The 15,006-nt window shown below is 44.6% G+C and overlaps 1 protein-coding gene across 1 annotated transcript in view; it reads left to right on the forward strand.

Moving 5' to 3' along the window:
* sass6 (SAS-6 centriolar assembly protein) overlaps positions 1-15,006 on the forward strand; it is a 168,753-nt gene that overhangs the window by 50,388 nt on the left and 103,359 nt on the right. The window contains exons 6-7 of the mRNA XM_084325732.1: positions 9,725-9,802; positions 13,742-13,861. Of these exons, the coding sequence (XP_084181858.1) occupies positions 9,725-9,802; positions 13,742-13,861 (198 nt within the window). The remainder of the gene's footprint in view (positions 1-9,724; positions 9,803-13,741; positions 13,862-15,006) is intronic.

A 15,006-nucleotide genomic window follows, 5' to 3' on the forward strand; every position in this document is an offset into this window, starting at 1 on the left:
GACTCGAAACTACCGGAGTGTTATAATAAATTAATTCATGTTTAACTTGTCCCCGTGTCCAGTCCTTTGACCAGCCCCACCCGTTCATTGTAAACAATGATGCATGTAATTGTATTAACGTTATTCTGTGTTGTACTTGTAGCTATGCTATACGTTGTATTTCGTTTGTTAGCTAATGTTGTTAGCATGGAATGAGAATCAAAGCTCTATCTTTCATCTTTATTTAGCAGTCCAGTTTCTCCGGGCAGTAGCGAGTAACTACTTGGGTCTAAAAATAGCTAACGTTACACTACAAATAATGCTACTTGGTTAAAAGGAGCCACACTATTGAGAAATGTAGTTAAGCTGTGGCGTTGCCCCACGGGGCTCCCGTGCTGTACTCTAGTAACGTCAGCGACCCGCCTCCCAACACGGACAGTGACTGACAAGCGGCACTGGTTCCGCCTCATTAAAACAAACACGCAAATAGCAATTAATCGCGCCCGTCAAAATCATTGCATTCATTTTAATTATCGCAGCAATTAATCGATTTATTGCTTATCGCGGCAGGCCTAGCGCCTGAGGAAGTAGAGGCATTGTCGTGCCTTCTTCACAACACTGTCAATGTGTGTGGTCCATGTCAAGTCCTCGGATATGTGGGCTCCGAGGTACTTGAAACTGTTCACTCTCTCAACCGGTGCCCCGTCGATGCTGAGGGGGCTGTAGTCCTTGACCCCCGACCTCCTGAAGTCCACAATCATCTCTTTTGTTTTGCTGACGTTCAGGGAGAGGCAGTTCTCCTGACACCACTGTGACAGGTTCTCTACCTCTTCCAGGTAGGCCCTTTCGTCGTTGGCAGAGATCAGGCCCACCACTACTGTGTCATCAGCAAATTTGATGATGGTGTTGTTGTTCCGCTGTGCTACGCAGTCATGTGTGTACAGGGAGTAGAGGAGGGGGCTCAGAACACAGCCCTGGGGGGCCCCTATATTGAGCGTGATGGATGAGGAGGTGCAGTTGCCGGCTCTTACCACCTGGGGTCTGCCCGTCAGGAAGTCCAAGACCCACTGGCACAGGTCATAGTTCAAGCCCAGGTCCCTGAGCTTGGCTATGAGTTTGGAGGGGACTATGGTATTGAATGCTGAGCTGTAGTCGATGAACAGCATTCTCACATAGTTCCCCTGCCTCTTGTCCAGGTGTGATGCTGCTGTGTGCAGCACATGGGCTATGGCGTCCTCCGTGGACCTGTTGGGGCGATATGCAAATTGCAGAGGGTCCAGGTTGATGGGGAGGGAGGAACAGATGTAGCCCTTCACTAGCTTCTCAAAGCACTTCATGGCTATGGAGGTGAGGGCTACAGGGCGGTAGTCGTTGAGGCAAGCGGGCGTAGATTTTTTGGGTACAGGGATGATGGTGGACTTCTTCAGACAGGTGGGGATGACAGCCTGTTCCAAGGACAGGTTGAAGATGTCAGTGAATACCGGGGCCAGTTGGTCGGCACAGACTTTTAGGACGCGGCCGGGGATGCCGTCCGGTCCTGCTGCCTTCCTGATATTCACTTTTTTAAAGATCCGTCTCACCTCATGCTCCGTTACCCTGAACACTGAGTCTCCATCAGCAGACCCCCCCCCCCCATTGCCGTGGTTTGTAGGCTGGTGTTGTTATTCACAGCCTCAAACCTCGCATAGAAGGAATTGAGATCATTTGCTAAGGAGATGTCACTGTTCAGTTTGAGGGGGGTGCCTTTGTAGTCTGTCATTGTTCTGAGGCCCTGCCACATGCCTCTAGAGTCAGCCTGTTCAAACTGAAGTTCAACTTTATCCCTGTAACGCCGTTTTGCCTCTATTACTGCTCTCCTGACGTTGTATCTTGCCATCTTGTGTTCTTCCATGTTGCCTGTCACAATGACTCATGACCCATCAATTACATCATCCAACATTGTTTAAACTTTAAGCAACTAACATATTTGCCGTGACAGAATCGTTTTTCATTTAGTCTTTATGACCCTATTGATCCATATCCTTTCGTAATGTTTACTGTCCGGTTTGTCCGCCATCTTGCTTCACTTCTAAAAACTCGCTTGGCGGAGTGATAGTAATGCGGTTGTGGGCGGGTCCTGGGACCAAGAGCGTGAGGTTAGTGCAAATACCCACGTGTAAGTTGACTGTTTCAGCCAATCAGAATCGAGAAATGTGCATGCCGTTGTATAAACGCCTATCATTGTCTTTAAACACCCCGCCTCTCAGACTCCCATTTTCGCCTCTGCTAGCTAGTAGCTACGGTAACATTGCATTGACTGTATTAGCTGGCAGGCTACCATAGTTCAACATGTGTTGTGTTGTACAAACTGCTAACGCTATGGCAAGATGTGTGTAGGCCTATGTAATGTTAATGGCTATGTTTTTAAAGTCGTAATGAAGATTGCTTTATATTGTGCTTGCCATTTTTACACAAACTGACTAGCACCTGGCTGCAGTGCTGCTGCTGCAGCCAGCGCTCACCTCTCCCGGCTCCGCCAAGTGAAGTTTTTAAATTTTTTCATCTGAACCGTACAATACACAGACGCCCCGAACCGTGGGGGTCGTACCGTACGATCGTTTCGTTTTGTGTCGTTCTTCACAAAGCCATCGGGGGGGGGGGGGGGGGGGGTCATTTTCCTACACTGCATGTTTTATGATGGGGTTTGGTAAAATAGACGTTACCTTTGTCAGCAGGTACTCCACTCTTGCTCCAAGTGTCTCGGATCAGAATAGGATCGGATCAGTTGTGCCTCGGAGTGCTCGGGCCCGACTATACCACGGAGCAGAATAGGTTATCTCCGAGTCTTCGGCCGGTTTGACTATAGTATTTTTATGATTTACCAGAAGTGCTGAGTCCAATGTAGTCTGTTGAAAACGTACGTTATCGTTAAGTGTGATCATTCATATGATCGTCTTCTGCATAATCTCCAATAGTTCGCAATCATCATTGCTCTGGAGTGCTCTCAATTCCGGCGGCGACTAATCTGGCCACCAGTGAGTGAGCAAACTGCCCCTCGCAGTAAACTAGCCCAGTTCAAAAGGTAGGCGATACTGCCACCTATCGGGATTCGATCGTCATTTCAATTCTATGTTAATCAGAGGCCACAGGAAGACTCACAAAGGCCTGCGTGAGTGTTTAGAACAATACTAAAAAAAAAGAAAAAAAAACATCTTGTTTTTGGCGCTTAACCCTTTCTGCGCCAAAAACAAGTATTCTCGTGTTTAAAATCCAACCATTCAGCTCCAAAAACGAGTTTTCTCGTTTTTAGATCCTGTGATATTTTTCCTTTGATCCCCATTCTAAACACTCAATGTGTCTCCCTTGCACCGCTGCCTACGTTAAAATTGCAATGACGATCGAATCCCGCCAGGTGGCAGTATATCCTACCTTTTGAACTGGGGGTCTGGTCTCTGCTGTGTCCTGAGTTCCTGCAGCCAGATTCACAGAGAGAGAAAGACGCAATCGTCGAAGATTTGATCGCATCAAACCTATTGTATCCCGTATGATAGCCATGCCCAATATACACAAGTAATTGCGATTGTGATGGGACGACTGGAATTATACATTTTGGAGTACCTTCTGACTAAGGTAAGGTCTATTTCAGGTCTATTTGACCAAACCTAAAACATGCTTTTGGTAACGATCGCAGCTTCTAGGTAAAACGACCCCCCCCTTTTTGTGAAGAAACATATATATATATATGGTATTAGGGCTGTCTTAAATGCTTCGAAGCTTCGAACGTTCGATTCGATGGCACAAGCTTCGAACATTAAAAAAAAAATCGAAGTTAAAAAAAAATTAAAATTAAAAAAAAATCAAAAAAAATTTGTTCAAATTTTTTTTTTTTTACTTGAATGAATGAATGAATGAATGAATGAATGAATGAATGAATGACAACATTATTTAACAGATTGCAGAATGGGTACAATACAGTACGGCTCAATACATACAATTGTTAAGGGGATGCAGACCAGAGAAAGACGTTTGTCTTGTTTCCATCAGGGTCCCCCATTTTCAATTCATATAGACATTTATGACATACACAACATACATGACATTTATGGCATAGGGACATATAGGTATTTAGTACTGATACATTTGTGACATAAGCGGTATTCAAATATACAGTACTGTTACCCCTAGATCCTGACAGAGTATATACATATGATGGGGAGGGGACTGTACATTAGGAGGGGGTGGGTGGGTGGGAGAGAAATATACATACAGCGGGGAGGGAATATATAATGAAACGCTCTAGACCACATTGCTTAGCAGAGTTCGGTGATGTGAATGGAAACTGTCAAGTTGATCAACCGATTTTGAGTATATGGGGCATGGGACTTGAGCCATTTTTTTTTTTTTTTTTTTTTTTAAATAACTAAATAGTTACTTTTCACAGTAACTCATTACTTTTGGGTGTAAGTAACTAGTACAGTAACGAAGTTACTTTGAAATGAAGTAACTAGTAAAGTAACTGAGTTACTATTTTTCAGTAACTAGCACAACACTGTATATGACATACATTGATTGATTGATTGAAAAGTTTATTAACAGATTGCAGAATGGGTACAGTACAGCTCAATACATACAATTGTTAAGGGGATGCAGACCAGAGAAAGACTTTCGTCTTGTTTACATCAGGGTCCCCCATTTTCAATTCATCATAACATATATGACATACATGACATACAGATAGACAGTACTGCTACATCTATACATTTATGACATATCAGATTTGCAAATACAGTACTGTTTGTGATACAAAAGTGTCCAGAAAAGGAGTGTATATACATTTGGCATAGAAACTGTACATTGGAGGAGGTTGGTTGGGTGGGGTGGGTTGGGTGAGGGCTGTACATTGGAGGTGGGGGGGGGGGGGGGTTGGCAAGGGGACACACACACATTTTACACTGTACATTGGAATATTGACAAAGCCTTACTTGGTAATTTACTGTACAACTAGGTTAGGACATTTGTAGGGGCCAGTTTCGAATTGCGGTCTCACGTAGGTGTTTTTTGAGAGGTTTGTTTTTGGAGGTTGTTTTTGAAGGTGGGTAGTGATTCACATTCCTTTACAGCTTTAGGTAGGGCGTTCCACATTGATGTGGCATAATTGCGAAACGTGTTTAGTCCCTTGTTTGAGCCGAATCTGGGTTTTACATGATTTGTGGAGCTCCCTCTGGTGTTGTGATCGTGGTATTCACTGACCTTTGGGAAGTATTTTGACATGTACATGGGTACCTTGGTCGCGTAGTGTATCTTGTAGACCAGGCCCATTGCAAGTTGCTGTACTCTGTCGTCTACTCTAAGCCATCCTAGGTTGTCAAAGTGGGCAGGGGTGAGGTGGGTTCTAGGAGTCAGGTCAAGTAGTAGTCTGACTAGCTTGTTTTGAGATGTTTGTAATTTGTTTTTTAGTGCCTTTGAGGTGCTTTGGTACCATGAGGTGCAAGCATAGTCGTAATGCATTAGCATAGCATAGCGTCTCAAGTAGTCGAAACAGTGGCTCGCTGAAACGCTCAACAGTTCAGATGTTCGGTCATTATTAGTAACAAGCTGAATAAACGCACATTTCTCTCTATACATAGAGTCGCACCAGTTTCGATTTGTGTGTGTGTGTGTGTGTGTGTGTGTGTGAACTACCCATCCCAGTTAGGACAGCCGAATCCCGTCCAATCTTTCGCCGTCGACTAAAGACTCACTTCTTCAACCATTATCTGAAATGATAAAAAAAAAAAAAAAAATCTAACCGTGACTAACCTTACTGTCATGCACTTGTCCTAATAAACTAACCTACACTGTAACACGCAACACTTTGATGAACATTGTTACTCAGCTGATAGAGTTGTACCCTTCTTGCTGTCTTGTCGTACAGAACTTGTAAGTCGCTTTGGATAAAAGCGTCAGCTAAATGACTAAATGTAAGTGTGTGTGTGTGTGTGTGTGTGTGTGTGTGTGTGTGTGTGTGTGTGTGTGTGTGTGTGTGTGTGTGTGTGTGTGTGTGTGTGTGTGTGTGTGTGTGTGTGTGTGTGTGTGTGTGTGTGTGTGTGTGTGTGTGTGTGTGTGTGTGTGTGTGTGTGTGTGTGTGTGTGTGTGTGTGTGTGTGTGTGTGTGTGTGTGCGCGCGCGCGCACCTTGTAGAATTCCACACATAAGAAAGAAAGATACTGGGATGAATAAACAAAATAGGAAATAAAATGTAGAAATACATGCAATACATAAATAAATATGAATCTCCATATATGAAATATAACATTTAGATAAGGTGCTACTGAGATGTTTTGGTGAGTTCTTTGTTTTTTTGTGGAAGTTGCCCTTCTTAAAAATGCATGAACATTCACTGATAATTGGTCTGTAGTGGAGTCTACAAGGTCTACATTGCCGGACCATGTAGAATCCGGACCTTGTAGACCAGGGCTATTCAACTGGCGGCCCGCGGGCCAGATCCGGCCCGCGGGATGATTCTGACCGGCCCGCCAAAGATTACATGATAATAATAATTTTTTTTTTATTTTTTTTTTTTTATACTTTTTTTTTCTTCATGTCAACGTTAACACGCACAATTGAGCCAAAAGTCACTCAATTAATGACAGATTTCATTGATAAATTGAGGGAAAACTTTGCAAGTCGATTTGATGAATTTGACATGTCCAGAGAATTGATGCATTTTGTGAGCAACCCATTTGCCAATGTAGCTGCTATTTCCACAAAAGGACAAGAGTTCCTTGCATCACTTCACATTGATGAAGGTCTCCTGCAACTTGAAATAATTGACATGCAAGCATCATCTGCTCTGAAGCAGGCACTTGAGAATGAATCCACCACAACATTTTGGATAAAGTGTATTCATGTCAAGACATTCCCCAAAATAAAAACGCTGGCAATATCTGTGCTAACAATGTTTGGCTCAACATACACCTGTGAATCCAGTTTCTCTCACATGAATGCCATTAAAACAAGCAACCGTGCCTCCTTGACAAATGAGCATTTGCATCACTGTTTGCGGGTAGCCCTCACTTCCTATGAACCCTCTTTCTCTGCCATTGCCCAGTCAAAGAAGTGCAATCGCTCTCATTAGATGTGTGTATGTAGGCTAGGCCTGTCTGCCCCCCACCCCCCTGATGTTTGAGAGTTAAGAGTGGACAATAAGTGCTAATAAGATGCTGTGATTTGCTGTTGTTGCACAGACATGAAGCACTTTTTCATAAGCTCAGCTGCAATATAAATGTGTTTTTTTGTTCAAGTGTTGATGTTAGAATGTTCAGATGCACATCATGCACTTGTTTGTTTTTTATTTTATTTTTATATTGAAATGTTGAAGAGGAGATGTTGCAGTTGTTGCACAGTCATAAATGAAGCACTTTTTGCAGGAGATGTTGCAGATGTGGCACATAAATTAAGCACTTTTTTTGAAAAGTATACTACTTTTGCAATGTAGTTAAATAAAAGTTGTGAAAATGTGGTTGCGTGTTGTGTCAAGTGTACATATATTCATAGCACGGGGAGGCGCCGTGGCAGTCCGGCCCCTGGCCCCTTGGGTTTCTGACAATGTGGCCCCCTGAACAATTTAGTTGAATAGCCCTGTTGTAGACTGACATAATTCTGTGCATAGTTTAGTCTACACAGGCCATATTTCAAATAATCAAAATCTTACTTCATTCATCTTAAACATTCTTGATTTGGGGGATTGGTAGTTCCCATGAAATCTGAAGTTGTCCACAGCGATCCACCTTGAATTAAATCACACAGCCGAGTGAAACCTTGTTGGATGCGTCAGTCACGAAAGGGGCTACTTAATTAATTAATCCAACCCACTTTATTTATAGAGCACATTTAAAAACAACAACGTTTACGAAAGTGCTGTACAAGTCCCACAACATAAGATAAAAAAAAAAAATCAAAAAAATATATATTTTTTTAATTTTTTTTTAATTTTTTTTCTCGAAGCTTCGAATTAAAATCGAAGCTCGGCCCCGAAGCTTCGATTGCCAAAAAAAGCTTCGAAGGTCAGCCCTATATGGTATATACCTTTTTTGATTTGGAAATATTTGGAGTTTCAGGTGAGCAACCCGAACGATTTGGCCATATGCATATAACGCGTCATATCTCGCGATCTAGAAAAAAAAGACTACTAAGATTATTTTGGAAAGGGGCAATGTTTAGCGTGGAATAGCGCACAAACTAAAGTATGTAGAAATTAAGTGGTTTGTCAGTGTTGGACTATAAACAATGCCTGTCAAATGAGCCATACTATTGTCTCCATAGCTATAATACAGAACACACAATGGGTCCGCAAACATCGCGAAAATGGTCAATAACGCTGCCGCCATTGAGTAGAGATGGGAAAACAGCATGGCGGTCAATGAGTTAAGCATTGGCTTTCAGAAACGAGATATCTAGTTTTTGGCGCTCAATGAGTTAAGCACTTAAATATACTTGATTTAACCCTTTGATGCATACAGTCACGCCAACATGATGATTATAATAGTCCCTGCAACATATGTCTGCATTAAACCATGAAGATGCTTTAAAAAATTATAAAATTAAGTTTCTAAAAGAGTAGTCTACTGATTTTATTAACATCTAAGACAATTTATATAAAAACTCTTGGGTGAAGACTTTTGCACAGTACTGTTTTTTTATTTATTTATTTTTTTTAATACATCTTTTTCCCCCTCCATTTTCCTCCGATTTTCTCCCATCCCAATGTTAGTCGTTATGCCAATCCCCTTCCTGGTCGCTGCGCACTTACCCCCCACAGTCGGTCTGGGAGAGTGGAGGCTATCACGTGCTTCCTCCGACACACGTCCAGCCAATCAACCGCTTCTTTTCACCTGGCAGCGCGGATTCTCACTGAGAGGGCGTAGCGTGTGGAAGGATCACACTATCCCACTCAGGTCCTATCCGCGCTTAGCAGGCGCCCCGACCGATCTGTAGGAGTCGCTGTTTACAACGACCCGGACCCACCCCGCCAGCTTCTCCCACCCTCTAATACTGCCAATTGTATTAGTGTGAACGGCCAGCCAAGCTGGTGACAACCCCGGAGCTGTGAGCTGGATTCGAACAGGCGAATCCAGCCGCTCCGGGGTTTGGTGACGAACGCAATCTCCGTTACGCCACCTGACCGCCCCAGTACTGTGTTTTCTATCTATTTATTTAATATCGTCATATCGCCCACCCCGTATAGGGCTGTAAAGGCACCTTCATTTTATTTCCATTTTTTATTTTGATCTTATTTTTCATTCTATTGTCTTTCTTTTAAAATTTCGTTTGATTTATCTCATCATTAATACTTAACCTAACCTAAATGTGTTTTTCATTCCTTCAATACACAACTGTGATTACATCTAAACTGTAACTGCTAACTTAATTTTTATATCATAATTACTATTATTTGTATTTCTTAATCTGTCTTTTTGTTTCAACACCCTGTATGATGCTACTCAGCTTAACTGGTGGTTTTCATCCACTCATGTATTATTTTCTGTTTTTATCTGTGTCCCCCACGCGCCCTCCCCTTCCCCAAACATAGCTGTCTATTACTGAGACATTACAGGCATGCTGGTGGTAATTGAGAATGTGTTATACAAGGTATTTCTATGTCTGTATTGTCTTAATTCTGTGCTGAACAAAAACAAGTTGAGAAAGAAAAAGATCTTGCAAAAAAGCATGTTTTATATGTTTACTTATTTATTTGTTAATGTATGTATTCCCTTTGAATCATCCAGGAGGAGAAGCAGTCCCTGGAGCTGAAGCTTAAAAAGACTGAGGAGGATCTATCGAGACAGCTGACCTACGCTCAACAGGTAGACGGTCATTTTACCTGAGTTCGGCTTTACAAGCTGTTGTCCCCAGGGTCTAAAATATGTGGCTCCATCATGTTCAGTCACATTGACCCCCAGACACATGGTGAGTTTGATACAGGAAGCCTCATGTTCAGTCACATTGACCCCCAGACACGTGGTGAGTTTGATACAGGAAGCCTCATGTTCAGTCACATTGACCCCCAGACACGTGGTGAGTTTGATACAGGAAGCCTCATGTTCAGTCACATTGACCCCCAGACACGTGGTGAGTTTGATACAGGAAGCCTCATGTTCAGTCACATTGACCCCCAGACACGTGGTGAGTTTGATACAGGAAGCCTCATGTTCAGTCACATTGACCCCCAGACACGTGGTGAGTTTGATACAGGAAGCCTCATGTTCAGTCACATTGACCCCCAGACACGTGTTGAGTTTGATACAGGAAGCCTCATGTTCAGTCACATTGACCCCCAGACACGTGGTGAGTTTGATACAGGAAGCCTCATGTTCAGTCACATGACCCCCAGACACGTGGTGAGTTTGATACAGGAAGCCTCATGTTCAGTCACATTGACCCCCAGACACGTGGTGAGTTTGATACAGGAAGCCTCATGTTCAGTCACATTGACCCCCAGACACGTGGTGAGTTTGATACAGGAAGCCTCATGTTCAGTCACATTGACCCCCAGACACGTGGTGAGTTTGATACAGGAAGCCTCATGTTCAGTCACATTGACCCCCAGACACGTGGTGAGTTTGATACAGGAAGCCTCATGTTCAGTCACATTGACCCCCAGACACGTGGTGAGTTTGATACAGGAAGCCTCATGTTCAGTCACATGACCCCAGACACGTGGTGAGTTTGATACAGGAAGCCTCATGTTCAGTCACATTGTCCCCCAGACACGTGGTGAGTTTGATACAGGAAGCCTCATGTTCAGTCACATTGACCCCCAGACACGTGGTGAGTTTGATACAGGAAGCCTCATGTTCAGTCACATTGTCCCCCAGACACGTGGTGAGTTTGATACAGGAAGCCTCATGTTCAGTCACATTGACCCCCAGACACGTGGTGAGTTTGATACAGGAAGCCTCATGTTCAGTCACATTGTCCCCCAGACACGTGGTGAGTTTGATACAGGAAGCCTCATGTTCAGTCACATTGACCCCCAGACACGTGGTGAGTTTGATACAGGAAGCCTCATGTTCAGTCACATTGTCCCCCAGACACGTGGTGAGTTTGATACAGGAAGCCTCATGTTCAGTCACATTGACCCCCAGACACGTGGTGAGTTTGATACAGGAAGCCTCATGTTCAGTCACATTGACCCCCAGACACGTGGTGAGTTTGATACAGGAAGCCTCATGTTCAGTCACATGACCCCAGACACGTGGTGAGTTTGATACAGGAAGCCTCATGTTCAGTCACATTGACCCCCAGACACGTGGTGAGGAGGTATAAGCTGGAAAACATGTAGTACAGGTCCAAATTTCAGAAATGAAAATGAGTATAACCGACGACAAAAAAAAGCTCTCAAATCCATTTCCTCATCCACAGCCGTTCATTCTGAAATGTGATTCACTTCTGGTTTTCGCTCGTCAACTTTCACCTAGATCCCTTATTCGCACCCCCCCACGTGGGGTATCATTGGAAAGGTACACTCATTGGCTACAACACTGACCAATCATACGCACGGCACGTAAAAAGACGCTTGCCTGACATATCGTCATGTGACTCGAGAACCGAGGCATGCATTTGGTCGAGGGAGGTGGCGTTCGAACGGCAACAAATAGATCTTTCGAATGGTAATTTATATGTTCTTACCATCTTCTCAGAGTCGGATGAAGAAGATGGATACCAATTTCCTCTCTGCATTCAGTAGAAAGCTATCCGGCTGCAAGCTTGCCTAACTTAGCACAAATTAATGAAAGCGGATACAGACCACTAGCCTATTTTAAAACTCCGAGAGAGGGGTTTTTGGCCAATAGCTAGGCTAGCTGCTGGCCAAGTTATAATTTGTGCTAAGCTAGACTAGCTTGCAGCCGGGTGGCTTTCTACTGAACACAGAGGACATTTGTATCCATCTTCTTGTCTGACTCTGGAGAAGATGGTAAGTGCATTTCCCATAATGTTGGCGTGTTCCTTTTAAAGCTACGCATCTTAAGAATGAATACATTCCTGTGCCCCAGGACAGAATTAAGCTTATTTTTTCTAGGGCTAATGCCATGTACCCATTTCTAATGATATGATTGCAATTTTATACAAAACAAAAGTCTTCCCCACAGAAAGGACAGCACCGTGAAGAGAGGTGAAACCTGGGCGGCTACGTGGCGTAGTGGGCAAGGCGCTCGCCACGAAATGCTGGAGACGCTGGGCTCGTCAGTTCGAGCCCAGCGCTCCACATTTGCTTTCAGTTTAGCTGGTCGTCCGTACTAATACACATTGGCCGTATTAGGGGGTGGGAAACTGATGGGTGGGGATCGGGCGTTGTGGACAGCGACTCCTACAGGTCGGTTGGTGCGCCTGCGCAGTAGAATCAGGAAGTGTCGGGGGCAGCGTGAGCCTCCCACGCGTTACTCCTCGCCACTGAGAGATCGAGCTGCGCAGGTGAAAAGATGCGACTGCTGTTACCTCAAGTACCGGAGGGGACTTGTGCTATGTATGACTTAGTCCACATTGCAGCCGGCTTGTGGGAGGCAAGAAACAGCGTCCGTGACAGGGGAGGGTTGAATTGGATGATACGAAATTGGGATGGGAGAAAAATATAGAAAATGGGAGAAAAAGTGGATGAATGCCATGTACCAATTTTTTTTATTTTTTATTTTTTTTGGTCTTTTTCCCCCTCCATTTTCCTCCGATTTTCTCCCATCCCAATGTTAGTCGTATGCCAATTCCCAGTCCCTTCCTGGTCGCTGCGCACTTACCCCCCACAGTCAGATCATCTGGGAGAGTGGAGGCTACCACGTGCTTCCTCCGACACACGTCCAGCCAATCACCGCTTCTTTTCACCTGGCAGCGCGGATTCTCATCGAGAGGGCGTAGCGTGTGGGAGGACCACACTATCCCCCTCGAGTCCTATCCGCGCTTAGCAGGCGCCCCGACCGAACTGTAGGAGTCGCTGTTTACAACGACCCGGACCCACCCCGCCAGCTTCTCCCACCCTCTAATACAGCCAATTGTATTAGTGCAGACGGCCAGCCAAGCTGGTGACAACCCCGGAGCTGTGAGCTGGATTCGAACAGGCGAATCCAGCTCACAGCTCCGGGGTTGGTGACGAACGCAATCTCCGCTCGGCCACCTAACCGCCCCGCCATGTACCCATTTCTAATGATATGATTGCAATTTTATACAAAACAAAAGTCTTCCCCACAGAAAGGACAGCACCGTGAAAGTGCCGTTAGAAGAGGTGAAACCTGGGCGGCTACGTGGCGTAGTGGGCAAGGCGCTCGCCACGAAATGCTGGAGACGCTGGGCTCGTCAGTTCGAGCCCAGCGCTCCACATTTGCTTTCAGTTTAGCTGGTCGTCCGTACTAATACACATTGGCCGTATTAGGGGGTGGGAAACTGATGGGTGGGGATCGGGCGTTGTGGACAGCGACTCCTACAGGTCGGTTGGTGCGCCTGCGCAGTAGAATCAGGACGTGTCGGGGGCAGCGTGAGCCTCCCACGCGTTACTCCTTGCCACTGAGAGATCGAGCTGCGCAGGTGAAAAGATGCGACTGCTGTTACCTCAAGTACCGGAGGGGACTTGTGCTATGTATGACTTAGTCCACATTGCAGCCGGCTTGTGGGAGGCAAGAAACAGCGTCCGTGACAGGGGAGGGTTGAATTGGATGATACGAAATTGGGATGGGAGAAAAATATAGAAAATGGGAGAAAAAGTGGATAAAAAAAAAGAAGAGGTGAAACCTGTTACTTTGCCTGTTTGTTTTTTACAGACCGTGTCGGAGAAGACTAGAGAGTTGGACAAGCTGCGGTCAGAATGGACAAGTCAGTCAAGTTCACTGTCCACGCGACACACTCAGGACCTGACTGTGGAGCGGGAGAAGGCTCTCGAGGTGAGCGTATATACTGTGTATACCAGTGTTAACCCCTGAAAACCATGTCAACAGCGGATCTTTGTACATTTCAGATACTATTTTCACTGGGGTTTGTTTATATGCTGCCACCATCATTCCTACCACCCCGTTACCTCCTGCTGAAATCTTGTAAATATCTAAACAGATTTCCTCAAAGGACATGAAAATGTGGTCTTCTAAAAGTGTACATATTGCTGTTATACCCCTGTCCTTCCATCTGTCAAATGTGTTGTCCAGTACTCCTGGTCCAAACCTGAGAGGGCCATATCAAAAGTCTACCGTCTTGTTTTAGTTTATATTTCCTGACCACCTCCCGCCAGACTGCCAGGGAGTGATCCACTATAAAGTCGCCTCCCTGTTGGACTGCATGTTCTTTCCCCCCCAGTCTAGCTTGGCCCGGTACGTTTGGGGACACCAGTACACGGTGTATCTCAGCATGGCAGCGTAGTAGTATTCTTTTTAATTAGGTAGGGTCAGACCGCCTCTCTCCTTCACAATTTGAAGTGTTTTAAATTTGGCTTTTTGTATAGAAATAGAGCCAGCTTCCCCTATGATTAGCAGAAAGAGAGTTGTTGAAGCAGTGTTCCTATCTGTTTTGGATTACGGAGATGTGATTTATAGACATGCAGCGGCTTCCACTCTTAAAGGAAAACTCCAACATTTTGGGAAATTAGCTTATTTAACATCTTCCCTGGAGTTAGACAAGAAGATACATACCTTTTTTGTCTCTGTGCGTGCATTTAGCTTTGGGAACAGTCGCTCCGTTAGCGTAGCTTAGCTTCATCACTGGAAGTGAGGCAGCACAGTAGCCTGATGTTCCCTACAGGTTTGTTGATATTCTCATTCCTTCAAAGGATCCGAACCGATTGAAGTTTATGGATACCATGACTTAAAATCCTCTTACCTTGACGATTAAAAGCCTCCCCAATTTAGAAAACCGTAATCCAATGGCTGGTATTGATAATATACTACTAACTACTGGACGCTCGGAGCTAACCGGAGCTAACACAGAACAGGATGGTAAAGCAAATATAATGACTTCCTTTCTGGGGTTTTCAAAATATGGTGTGACGTTTATAGCAGCGGAAAACGTTTATTTTGTACATTATCTAACGTTAACACGA

The sequence above is a fragment of the Notolepis coatsorum genome (genome assembly GCF_963971535.1).
Source record: "Notolepis coatsorum genome assembly, chromosome: 12".
NCBI classification, from domain to species: Eukaryota; Metazoa; Chordata; class Actinopteri; order Aulopiformes; family Paralepididae; genus Notolepis; species Notolepis coatsorum.